Here is an 11,160-nt window from a genome sequence, read left to right on the forward strand (position 1 = left end):
GTGGTGGATCGGTGGTGGATTGGGGGTGGTGGATGGTGCTTCGCCGGTGGGGCGTGGGTGGTGGTCACCCACCACGGTAGGTGGATAGTGGTGGGTGCGTGGGTGATGGGTGGCGAGTGATGAGCACCATCATCGAGGGCATGGGCAGTGGCCAGGTTGTGCGTGGGTGGACCGAGCCCGCAGCGCCCGCCGCGGCTTGATGCGGCCCCAACAGCGCCTTCCCAGCTGGCCCCACTGCACCCGCCTCCCAAGGCTTTGCCAGTCGTCGCTCGCACCGCTCGTGCGCGCTTTGGTGCGACCGCCGGCGGGCCCGGCCCCATGCCGGCTCGCCTGTGGCGCGTTATGCGCGAGTCTGGTCAACCGGCGCTTGCTGCGGCCTCCTGTGGCACCCTTGGGAGAGGCCTCAGCCTCCTAATCCGTGCCCCCCCCTGCACCCTGTGCAGCGCCGCCTGCCAGTACCGCACCGTTGCCATGGAGCAGCCGCCAGGGGTGGAGATCGTGGCCGGCATGGGGCAGGCGCTGGAGGAGCTGCTGCGCAGGAACAGGTGAGCGCCCTCGCTGCTCTTCGCGTCCCGGGCGCCGGGGCGCTCGAGCTTTGGTGCCGGAACTGGTGCAAGGGGGCACGCCTGCAGGGCGGGGAGTGCCGTTGGGCCTCGCGGCGCGGGGGCGAAGAGGGGGCCCCGCGGGAGCTTCGCCGGGTGCCCTCCACGCCAGCGGCCTTCATCGCACACGCCACTGCGTTTACAGACTCCCGCATCAGGGAGTTTCCAGGCGCCCTTTGGCTCTGCCTCCCAACCACCACAACGCTCACCCACCCGCCAATACCTACCGCCCAACCGGGCCCGCCGTCTGTCCCTGCGACCAACCCACCAGGGAAGCCACCGGGAAGCTGCCCGACGCGATGCTGGTGTACCGCGACGGCGTCAGCGACAGCCAGCTGGGAGCCGTGGTTGATAAGGCAGGTCGGGCCCATGAGGCGGGTGAGGTGGCGGTGGTGGTTATTGGTTCGGTCGCCTCATACGGTAGTCTTGGCATATCACCTTGCGTTGTATGCCAATACGGCACGCTGCTGCCGTTGTATAGTGAAAACTGACCAACACAGGACGGCGTTCCACTTTGTTGCGACAACGCACCTGACCAGCAAACTTGGAGGACCGGCGTTCACATGCCAATTCCACCCGCTGCCCCAATCTGTCCCACGATTCAGGCGTGCGCCGCAATCGGCGGGCCGCCTTACGCGCCGCCGCTCACGCTGCTGGTGGTGTCGAAGAGCCACGGGCTCCGCATGATGGCGGTCACGGGCGGCGCGGACGTGGGCGGCGAAAGGCTGCCAGAGGTCGACAACCCCCTGCCGGGCTCTGTGCTCGACCACACAGTCACAAGGTGGGGGCCTGTGTGTGTGTGTGTGTGTGTGTGTGTGTGTGTGTTCGTGTGTGTGTGTGTGTGTGTGTGTTGAGTCTGTGGGGGGGGTGGGGGGTCGTGCAGCCCAGGTGCAGGGCCGGGCTCCTGAAAACACCCCATGGGCCCGGGGCTTGAGGCGGGCAGACACCAGGCTGATCGTATCGTGGGTGTGCTTGCCGGAACTATAATTCTAGCAACCGTGTTGTTGCTGCCGGGATGCACATTCAACGACGCCCCTGCTCCCGCTACAGACTAGGCACCGGCCCACCGCCTGACAAGCCCCACCTACGTAGTCCCACTCCCACTCCCCTCGCACCCTGACCCAACCCCTCCAAGGCCGCTGGCCTATAGGTACTACCTGGCATCCCACGCCGCCATTCAGGGAGCCTCACGCCCAGGCAAGTGCGCGCACCAATTTCACAGCCCAGCGCACGCCTCTTTTCGCTCTGCTGCCTGCCGCCATTTGGCCCCCGCCGGCGCCCGCGCTGCCGCTGTGCAGGCCCGGTGTCCTGGATAGTTGTCTGATTGGCGTTGTCGGTGTGGCAGTTGCCAGACCCGCTTTTGAGCGCTGCAGTCTTGAGCCTTCCAGCGGCTGCATGCTTCGCTCTTGTCCTGATGACCAGACACTGTCAACTGCCGACGATCAACCGCCAACCGCCGTTCAACCGCCACCTGTCATGACTCATGCAGGTACCAGGTCCTAGTGGTTGACCGGGGCCTGGGCCCTGACACGCTGCAGCTCGTCACCCACTGGCTCTGCTTCACGCATGGCGCCTGCTCAAGGTGCGGGCGCTCCCTGCACCCCGCTGCCCTCTGTCGAGCGTCGTCCCATGCGCGCCATGTGCGGAGCCCGCCCGCAATGGCCGCCGCAGTTGCGGCCGTGCCCCTAGACTCCCGCCGCCCTGCCCAGCTGCATTTCGCCCTGTTTGAGGCTGCCGCTGTCCTGGGATCATGACACGTTGGCTACGCAGCCCGGCTCAGTCTGTGCCCTAACCCATTATCCCTCCAAACATCTCCCAGATCTGTCCGCCAGCCAGTGCCTGCTCGGTACGCAGACCAGGCGGCAGCCGCGGCGGCGCTGCTGGCCAAGCGCGGCGCATGGCCGCAGCGGCAGCAAACTGGCGGTGGTAGTGGGGGCAGCGGCCGAGCGGGGGCGGAGCAGGGGCCGCACTACCGAATGATCCCCCTGGCTGACACGCTGGCAGGATCCCACTGGTACCTGTGATGTGGTGGGGTGAACAACAATGGGAGAAAATAAAGGATTGGCAGAAGCACAACAAAAGAGCGAAGCAACTGGACCCTGCGTTTTGGTTAGGGTCCACAATCCCTGTATTGTCTGAATTGTCTGATTGCCGACGCACAGGGTGAGATTTGAGTATTTCAGCTGTCGCTTGAGGACTGATGCGATGTGAGGGCATGGTTGCGTAGTTGGCGCCGCGGGGCGGGACGAGATCGCGCCCCCAGTGTGAAAGTGGTGTTGCACTCGAGTGCAGGCCGACCTGGCGCACCTGCCGATTGTACTTCCACTTGTACGCCCCTGGTCAACCCCAGCCTGGTGCGGCGCCACTGCCGCCAGAAGCACCGCAGTTGGGCCAGCCAAATTTGTCAGGCAGTCCAATGTGTTTGTGGGAGCGAATAATGCATGTGGGAGCAGTGGTCAGAAATTGCAGAAGCTTGGGCCCGCAGGCACGAGGCAATATGCGAGCCCTTGTGAGGACTCGGCGCCCATCCGGCGGGCACCACCCACAAACGCCTCCGCGCCCCCTCCTCACACACACACATACAAAACCACCCTCCACACACCCCCAGGGTGAAGCTGCAAAGACGTGCTGCGCGAGAGAGCTGCATGCAGCCTGCAGGGGCGTCGCATCTTTCGTCATCAAAACCACGGTGAGGCCACTCGGCTTCCGGGTGACTTCCAGGCGGCTCCCGGGCAGCTTCCCGGTGCGACCAGCCGTACCCTGCGCCGGATGAGGATATGGCGGTCAGGCGCCCTGGCGGCCGTTTGTGCGAGGCTCTGCAGGGCTAGTGACGGGCAGCATACCAAGCTGCAGCGCCCTGGCCAGCTCTTGGGTGGCGGTCTGCTGCGCTCTCCCCACCCTCCCTTGATGAGATTTCACCTGGGCCCTAGCCTTCTGACACGGTCAATCCTTGCTGTGGACGCGCATGCGCACAACGCAAAGGGTTGCCGCTGTCTACGAGGGTGTTTTGCGGGAGGCGTGGCAGTGGTTCGGGCTGCCGGTGCGCCACGTGGCGCTGCTGGACAACGAGCGCGCCTGGTCTCGACAGGGGGTACCGAGACGGCCCCATACAGGCACCCTCCTCCCAGCCAGATGCTCGTCGCCCGCACGCGCGGAGCGCCGGTCGGCTTCGCGCCACCGCATGTGCACAGGCCAATCACGTCGCCTTCGTCCTCGCGCGTCCTGTCCAGCTAGCCCCAGCCTAACTGCATCCCTGCCGCGCTGCCTGCTGCGACCCCGTGCTTGCTCGACTCTCCACCCCGCCCCGGACCCAGGATTTCTCCAAGCGCGCCATCCAGCCGCGGGGCACGGCCACGAGCTACCGAGGCTACCAGCCTCTGGGGGCCAACATGACGCGGCTGCCTGGCGGCGGGTTCACGCGAGACTGGCACGAGGTGGGGCAGGGGGGACCTCGGCCGTTTGTGTGGACCTCGGCCGCGCGCGTTTTGTCCGCAAAGCCTCGGCCTCACTGGTGCCCTGGCGCAACCCCGTGCTTGCTCGACTCCCCATCCCGCCACACCCCCAGGATTTGGCCAAGTGCGCCATCCAGCTGCGGGGCGGAGGACCCCGCTGAGGTCCAGGTGGGCGGGGTTGGGGCACAAGGCGAGGGAGCCGCTAATGTCACAAGGGCGTCACCTCCGCCCCCACCCCCCATCTGCCTAATGGAGTCGCAAATGATGCACCCTTAGGACCATCCCAATCCGCCAATTTGGGGCGGGGTCGCGCCGGCCCACCAATCAGCCTGCTCACCAGCGGTCGGCTGGCATTCTTCGTGCAGGAGACTGCTCAAGGTGTGTCCCACTAGCCACCCCTGTCCCCTCATCCACTCCGCCACCCTCGCCGCCGGCTCTCTCCCTCCCACTCAGGCGCGCGGCCTGCCCCCCAGCCCCATCCACGGCCCCAACTTGAGTCAACCCGTGGCCCTCCCAGTCGCCCGCTTCTTAGGCCGCCCTCAGATCATACATCAACGGCTGCCTAAGCTTGGGCTCCGCGCTGCTCCGAGGCATCGCGCTCGGCCTCAGACTGCCCGAAATCGCGTTTGGCGGCGGACTTTCGGCGCCGGAGCGGTCCTACTGGGTGGCAAGGGTGATTCACTACCCGCCCGTGGCGCAGCGCAGCGCGCAGCCAGGCGGCGGGCGGCTGCAGGAGGGCGCGGCAGCGACGGCGGCGGGTGCGTGCGCTCCACCCAATGTGTGTGTGTGTGCGTTTGTGTGTGTGGATGCGTGTGTGCGTGTGTGTGCGTGTGTGCGTTCGTGCGTGCGTACGTGCGTGCGCGCGCGCGCGCGTGTGTGTGTGTGTGTGTGTGTGTGTGTGCGCGCGCGCACGTGCGTGTGTGTTGGTGGCTGGGGGGGCGGAAGGCAGGGCATGCAGCAGGACGGGCTTGCCTGAGCTGTCTGGGCTTGATATTGATGTGATATGTCTTAATTGAGGGGTAGTGGCGTCCGCCTGTGACCGCCTGAGGCTGGTGCCATTCGCCGGCTTGCTCCTCATCCTCCTGGACCAAGGGGCCTCCCCCTGATCTCCGGGGCCCCTCGACGCCGCGCCTCCTGGCCAGGTGCTGACGTCAGCCGCGACATGCAGCTGAGCTGCGGCCAGCACACCGACTACGGTCTGTTGACCCTGGTCAACTAGGAGGGCCACGTCACCGCACTGCAGGTGTGCTGGTGGGGGCGCATCGGAGTGGGTGTATGTGGGCACGTACATACACATGCGTATGTGGGAGAGGACAATAATTTGCGGGGGAGGCAGGGTGTGTGAAGGCGTGTCAGGGTGTGTTTGTGTTGTGTGATGTGGATCAAATTACGCACAGGCAGCCGGCTTGTCAAGAGAGGCAACTCAGACTCCCCGCCTGGATCAGGGGCAAGAAAGGCATGCGCGCGACCAGGCCCCAACCAGACAGCCATCTGCTGCGGCGGTCGCACGAGCAGGCCGCGGCGCCCCTCGCCCTGAGCCGGGCCAGAGGCCTCTGTCGTTGTCTGTGCATGACTCATGCCATAACTTTGTCACGGCTGGCGCGCCCTGCCTGTTGTGCCCAACCATCTCAGGTGAAGAACGCAGCCGGCGAGTGGGTGGACGCCACACCCATCCCGGGGACCTTCGTTTGCAACATCGGTGAGGTCCCTGGCCACTGTCCGCCCGCACCGACCCCGGCGTGTCGGTCAGTTTCCCCGCAGTGCCGGTCGGCCACAGGCCCTGTTCTGGCCCCCATTGCCTCGCCGTGCGGTTGTCAGCAACGCCGGGCTTGGCCAATGGCACCCCGGCCCCCTTATCCACCGCGCCGCAGCCGCCACTGTCGCGACGCCCGCCCCTGATGTTACTCCCCCGCTGGCCCTCCCATAGCAGACGCATGTACGGCGAGACCCCTCAAGCCATCATGTGGCCAATCATTGGCGTGCGCCAATGATTGGCGCACGCCCTTGCCCCCACCGCCCCCAGGCGACATGTTCCAGACGCTCACGAACGGCCTCTACACCCCCACCCTGCACCGGGTCCTCAACACTGACCCCGCGCGCTCACGCGTAACAATACAGTTCCTCGACGAGCCGCCCTTCGAGGCCACCATAGCGCCGCTGCCCCAGCTCGTGGCTGCCGCAGCGTGCGGCGCGGCGGCCAACGGCGTGGGGCGTGCCGCCCGGTTCCCCGCACTGCGCTAAGGCAGCCATCTTGAGTCCAAGGTGCTGTCAAAACTTCGAGCTGTGATGTTGACGTTTGAAGCGGCGCGGACAGTGCGGGCGTACGACATGTGATCCTCAAAATTCGTTGCGCCGCGCGGCGCGGTTGAACACTGGTGTTTTGGGTGCCACGCCTGGGTGATCGAGCGGAGCGGTTGCTGGCACCTATCGACGCTGAGACAAACGAACATGCGTATGTCATATGTATGGATACGCTGTTTGTCTTGTGCGGAAGCCGCGGCGTGCGCTTCCTGTTTGCTGCTCAACAGCACTCACACAGCGTTGGTGATTTGCAGCTTTCTGCTTTCGTTGCCCGTCCCACGCCCTTAATCGATGCGGTACGGGACTCTCCTCAATGCATGGAACCACATGCACTGGAACTGAGCCCAACCTTCCAGGGGACGCAGATGTCACGTTGGGGGAAGGGCTGTATCTGTTACAGGGCGCTGTACGTTTTGTTTTGTTTGGAAACCACACTAACCGCTGCACTCCTTGCAACATCTCGTCTTGAGCAGCGCTTTGTGGGATGCTGGCTGAGGCTGCGCTGGTTGGCGCGATTAGGGCGCAAGCAGCAGCTATTGGAAGGACGGTCAAGCCCATGCAGCAATTCACACGGCTGCTCACGTAGATCTGCCCCTCAGCCAGTGTCCCTCAGTTGACGAGACCGGCCAGTCCGCAGGATTGCTGCCTCCTTGCAGGCGCGGATGACATGTTGACTGGGACGCGAACCGCAGGGACCCATCCTACCACTGTGCAGCATGGCGCGGCCCGCTGCACTGTCATGGGATCGCCCATTCGCGGGGTACCTCAGTACCCTCATCAGCAGATTGGCGCAGGGTCTCGGAGAAGGCGACACATCCCGTCGCCGCCGCTCCAAGGCGCACTTGCTAATAACACTATAAAACAACCGCATGATCTTGCATCGGCGATAAAAAGCACCGCAGGCGCAAGGCAGGGGATGATTGAACGCACAAATGACAACCTGAGTTACGATCCTGTCATTGATCCGCCACCTCTCCTTGCAAGCAGCAAAATGTTGCACTTGCATGCACTGTAGCGAAGAAGGCGTCCGTGTAACTCGGAGTCACCGCACTCCGACGCCGCTGTTGTGGCCCGGACACAGGATAGAACGGGGCATTGGCAGGCCCCCGAGACGTGCTGCCGCACGGTGCAGCACGTTGCCGTGCGCGTGGGCCATGCGGCGCCCGACTCTGCTGCCACTCTTGGTGCTGGTACTCGCAGCGGCCGTGGCAGTGCTCAAGGCGGCTGCTGCGCCGGCCGCTGCGCCCACGTCAGACCCGACACCTGCGGACTTGGCGGGGTTGCTCATACCCAGCGTACAGGCCGTCTTCGGTGACCGCATACCCAAGGACGGCCTCGGTGGTGTGCTTCGGGTGAGGCCATCAACGGCAGCAGGGCGCAGCGCGGCGGCACAACAGAGCGCACAGCAGTGCGCTTAGCATGGCGAAGAGCAGGGTGTGGCGCGACGGCGAGCAGGGCGCATCGGCAGCAAGTCCGACCGAGCAACGCCCCTGTGCCCCTTGTCACATATTGCAGACTGCTGCCCCGACCCACCCTCACAGGCCGCTGACCCAATCACGGCCTGCGCGCCTCTGAAAAACGTCGACAAGAAGACGCCCTGGGTGGCCCTGATCAAGCGCGCGCAGAAGAAGTGCGAGTATGAAGACACGGTGCGCACAGCGCGGGCTGACCAAGCTCACCTCACAGCAGGAAACCGCTGCATGGCGTGCACCCACGGGGGCACATAATGCGGATTGGGCGGCTTGCGCGCACCGCACCGCCAGTCGCCTGGGCTGTGGCACCCCGCCCGCACCCCCAAAACCCCGGCCTCCTTGTCCGGCCCACTCTCGCACCCAAATTATCATGCACACACCAACACACACACGCGCACATACCCATACTTGCTCACAGACACGCACGCATGCAGTCACGCAGGCACACATGCACACACCAACACACACGCGCGCACATACCCATACTTGCTCACAGACGCGCACGCACTCGCACTCAAACTCACATCCCTCCACCCCCCCTCCACACATACACACACGCACGCACACACGCGCGCACACACACCCATACACACCCACACACACGCACAAGCTTACATTCACACTCACACTCACATCCCCCGATTCCCCCTCCACACATACACACGCACGCACACACGCATGCACGCACGCACGCACGCACGCATGCACACACGCACGCACATGCACACACACGCACACACGCACACATGCACACACATACACACACACACACACACTCCCTCTCTCTCTCTCTCGCTGTCCCGCCCTCCTCTCAGACATTCCGTGCCCAGCAGGCCGGCGCCATTGCTGCGATCGTATTTGACTTCAAAACGGACTCCAGCACTGGCGATGAGAACCTCCAGCTGATGCAGCCCTCTATCGCCAACCCCGGCACAAAAATTCCATCTGTGTTTATCTCCCTCCAAAACGGGGACGCCCTGATGGTGCTGCTGCAGCGCAAGAAAACGCCGTTGGTTAACGTGGTGCTGCAGCCTACCAGGGTGGTAGCATGGATCGGGGACCAAAAGGTGTGTTTTGGGGGGCTGGGAAGACCCTAACCCTTGCAGGGGAAGGCCGCAATCAGCGGCGATGGCTCGGCGGCCGGCGCTTGTGGCGTTGTGGGCGAGTGCAGGGACGGCCGATGGCAAATGTGAAGGTGCTTGTGCGATCCCAGCCCATTGTGGTGGGGAATCAAGGGCCTCTGCAGCGGTTCTGAGGCCGCCTGGCCACGCACTTTTGCGCTTAGCAAGAGTGCGTAGCACGAGCCAGGATGCAGGAGTTTGTGTTTCTTAATCGCACACACCCATCCCCGCATGCTCATCATCCTCATCACCCTTTGCGATGAGTACAAATCCCCTGCCCTCCTTCCACTCCATGTGGTTGCTTCCCATGACCGCAGCCGACCGCGCTGACCCTGGCAGCCAAGGCAGGGCCCATCGGCAACATCACCCTCACGGGCAGGCAGGTCACCCTCTCAGGCACCAGCGCCGAAATCGTCGACCGCTGGGCCACCACTATGGCCGGCCTGCGCCCCGGCGACACGCTGATGATCGCCCCCCAGGGGGGCGTGCTCCAGGTGCCTGTGGGGTCGCCGCTCGAGGTCACCGCGGCGATCGTCCTAGCCGGCGCGCCCGCCGGCGCGGCAGGCTCCCGCGTGGCTGCAGGCGCGCCTCAGGGGGCGGCGGTGGTCACATGTGCAAAGGGAGGCGATCAGGCATTGGTCATCAGGTGGGAGATGGGGTGGCGTGGGGGGGTGGGGCGGGGTAATGACACAAGGGTGAGGTAACGCAAGGGTGCAGTCATCTGCAGAGACGCGCACACGCCTGTGACCGCCAACAGACAGCATCACAAGAGTGCAGGAACAGGTTCCCAATAAATGCCAATTTCCGACTGGAGGCTTATCGCACCCCCCATGCCCTCACCGCCACAGGTCCCCCGGCGCGATCCTTGCCCGGATGGGGTTTGTTGGCTGCACCCGCGCGGCCGTCGGCGTCGAGCGCGTCGGCCGCAGCGCCACCGGCACCGGCGGCGTGGTGTATCCCAGAGAGCGCCCCGTGCTGCTCCAGCAGCTCACGTTCCAGCGCCACCTCGCAATGGCGGTTGATTTGGAGGTCGGCACGGCCGCCGAGCTCACAGACTCGCTGTTCAAGGACAACGGGGGCGACAACCGCAACAAGCTCCTCACCAACTATCCCCAGGTCTGGGCCCACGCGGGCGCGGCCCTGGCCGTCAGGAACACCAGGTTCCTTGACAACTTCGACAGCAACATCAACTTTAAGGGGGACCTGCTGACCATCGACAACAGCCAGTTCGTCCGCGCACAGGACACGGCCATCAGGGTCTCCTACCGCGAGCCGCCGGCCCTGCTGTACCGGGGGTCTGCTCTGCAGCCGCCGCTGTTCAGCACGGCGCGCGTGAAGGGGTGCAAGTTCTTGGGCAACACTAAGACCGGCGGCCCGGGAGGAGCCATCTTCCTGGGGACAAACGGCGTGCTGACTGTCAGCAACTCGACATTCACCAACAACTCGGCAGACTCGGGTGCGTGCTGCCAGGCAGGGGCCGGCCTCGGCCCCCTGACAGTCCCAGGGACAGCAAGCGGCCTTGCGCACGAAACAAGCCAATTGCCCGATAGCCGCGCCGCGCATGCACCAGATCCAGGAGTCTGCTTGATCCTCCGACTCGGCTCGAGCATTGCTTTGTCGAGGTCTGCTGGTTGATGACCGCACACCCCCCAAACTATGTACGCCACCCTTGCGCCAGGCGGCGCCATATTTGTCTACGACAACTCCTGGCTAGCCAGAATGAGCGACGTCACTTTTGAGAACAATTCCGCTCTTGGTGAGTCGCGGGGCGATGCATACGTCGTATCTACTAGATTGCAACGCCCCATACGCCAGGGAGCTGACCTGCCAACAGCTCAGCAACAGCCCCCTCAAAGTTTGGCTGCGTCTTTACTTGATGTCAAGCATTGATCATTGTGGACACTTTCCCCTTCTGTGCTGGTCCCCATTGCTTGCTTGCTTTGCAGCCTGGGGCGGCGCTCTGTTCGTCTTCTCTCACGGCTGCAGGTGGGTGGGCAGCCAACCTGGGTTATCCTTGGCTGCAAAGTCCCCTTGCGTAATCGACTGGCCTTGGTGTGATTCGCAGCTCATGGTCCAGTGCCTCCTTTGTTCCATGTGCACGTGCGCACGCTCGTGCGCGTGCACATGCACACACGCACAGACACGCACACACGCACAGACATGCACACACATGCAGGTCCTCTCCCTCTCCCTCTCCCTCTCCCTCTCCCTC

The 11,160-nt window shown here is 64.3% G+C and overlaps 3 protein-coding genes across 3 annotated transcripts; all 3 read left to right on the forward strand.

Moving 5' to 3' along the window:
- Positions 1–471: 471 nt before the first annotated feature.
- On the forward strand, positions 472–2,626 carry MNEG_9485 (eukaryotic translation initiation factor 2C, 4; the record flags this gene model as incomplete). The annotated part of the gene is made up of 6 exons (XM_014042041.1): positions 472–545; positions 874–994; positions 1,208–1,383; positions 1,738–1,803; positions 2,092–2,184; positions 2,422–2,626. The coding sequence occupies 6 exons, from the start codon at positions 472–474 to the stop codon at positions 2,624–2,626; spliced, it is 735 nt and encodes a 244-aa protein (XP_013897495.1).
- A 3,456-nt stretch (positions 2,627–6,082) lies between these two features.
- Positions 6,083–6,295, forward strand: MNEG_9486 (hypothetical protein; the record flags this gene model as incomplete). The annotated part of the gene is made up of 1 exon (XM_014042042.1): positions 6,083–6,295. One exon carries the CDS (start codon positions 6,083–6,085, stop codon positions 6,293–6,295), a length of 213 nt encoding a protein of 70 aa, XP_013897496.1.
- Positions 6,296–7,509: 1,214 nt separating this feature from the next.
- MNEG_9487 (hypothetical protein) lies at positions 7,510–10,987 on the forward strand (the record flags this gene model as incomplete). Its single annotated transcript, XM_014042043.1, has 7 exons — positions 7,510–7,707; positions 7,897–8,004; positions 8,643–8,894; positions 9,266–9,594; positions 9,797–10,404; positions 10,627–10,704; positions 10,935–10,987. 7 exons carry the CDS (start codon positions 7,510–7,512, stop codon positions 10,985–10,987), a joined length of 1,626 nt encoding a protein of 541 aa, XP_013897497.1.
- Positions 10,988–11,160: the final 173 nt, after the last annotated feature.

This window comes from Monoraphidium neglectum, assembly GCF_000611645.1.
Source record: "Monoraphidium neglectum strain SAG 48.87 unplaced genomic scaffold scaffold01953, whole genome shotgun sequence".
NCBI classification, from domain to species: domain Eukaryota; kingdom Viridiplantae; phylum Chlorophyta; class Chlorophyceae; order Sphaeropleales; family Selenastraceae; genus Monoraphidium; species Monoraphidium neglectum.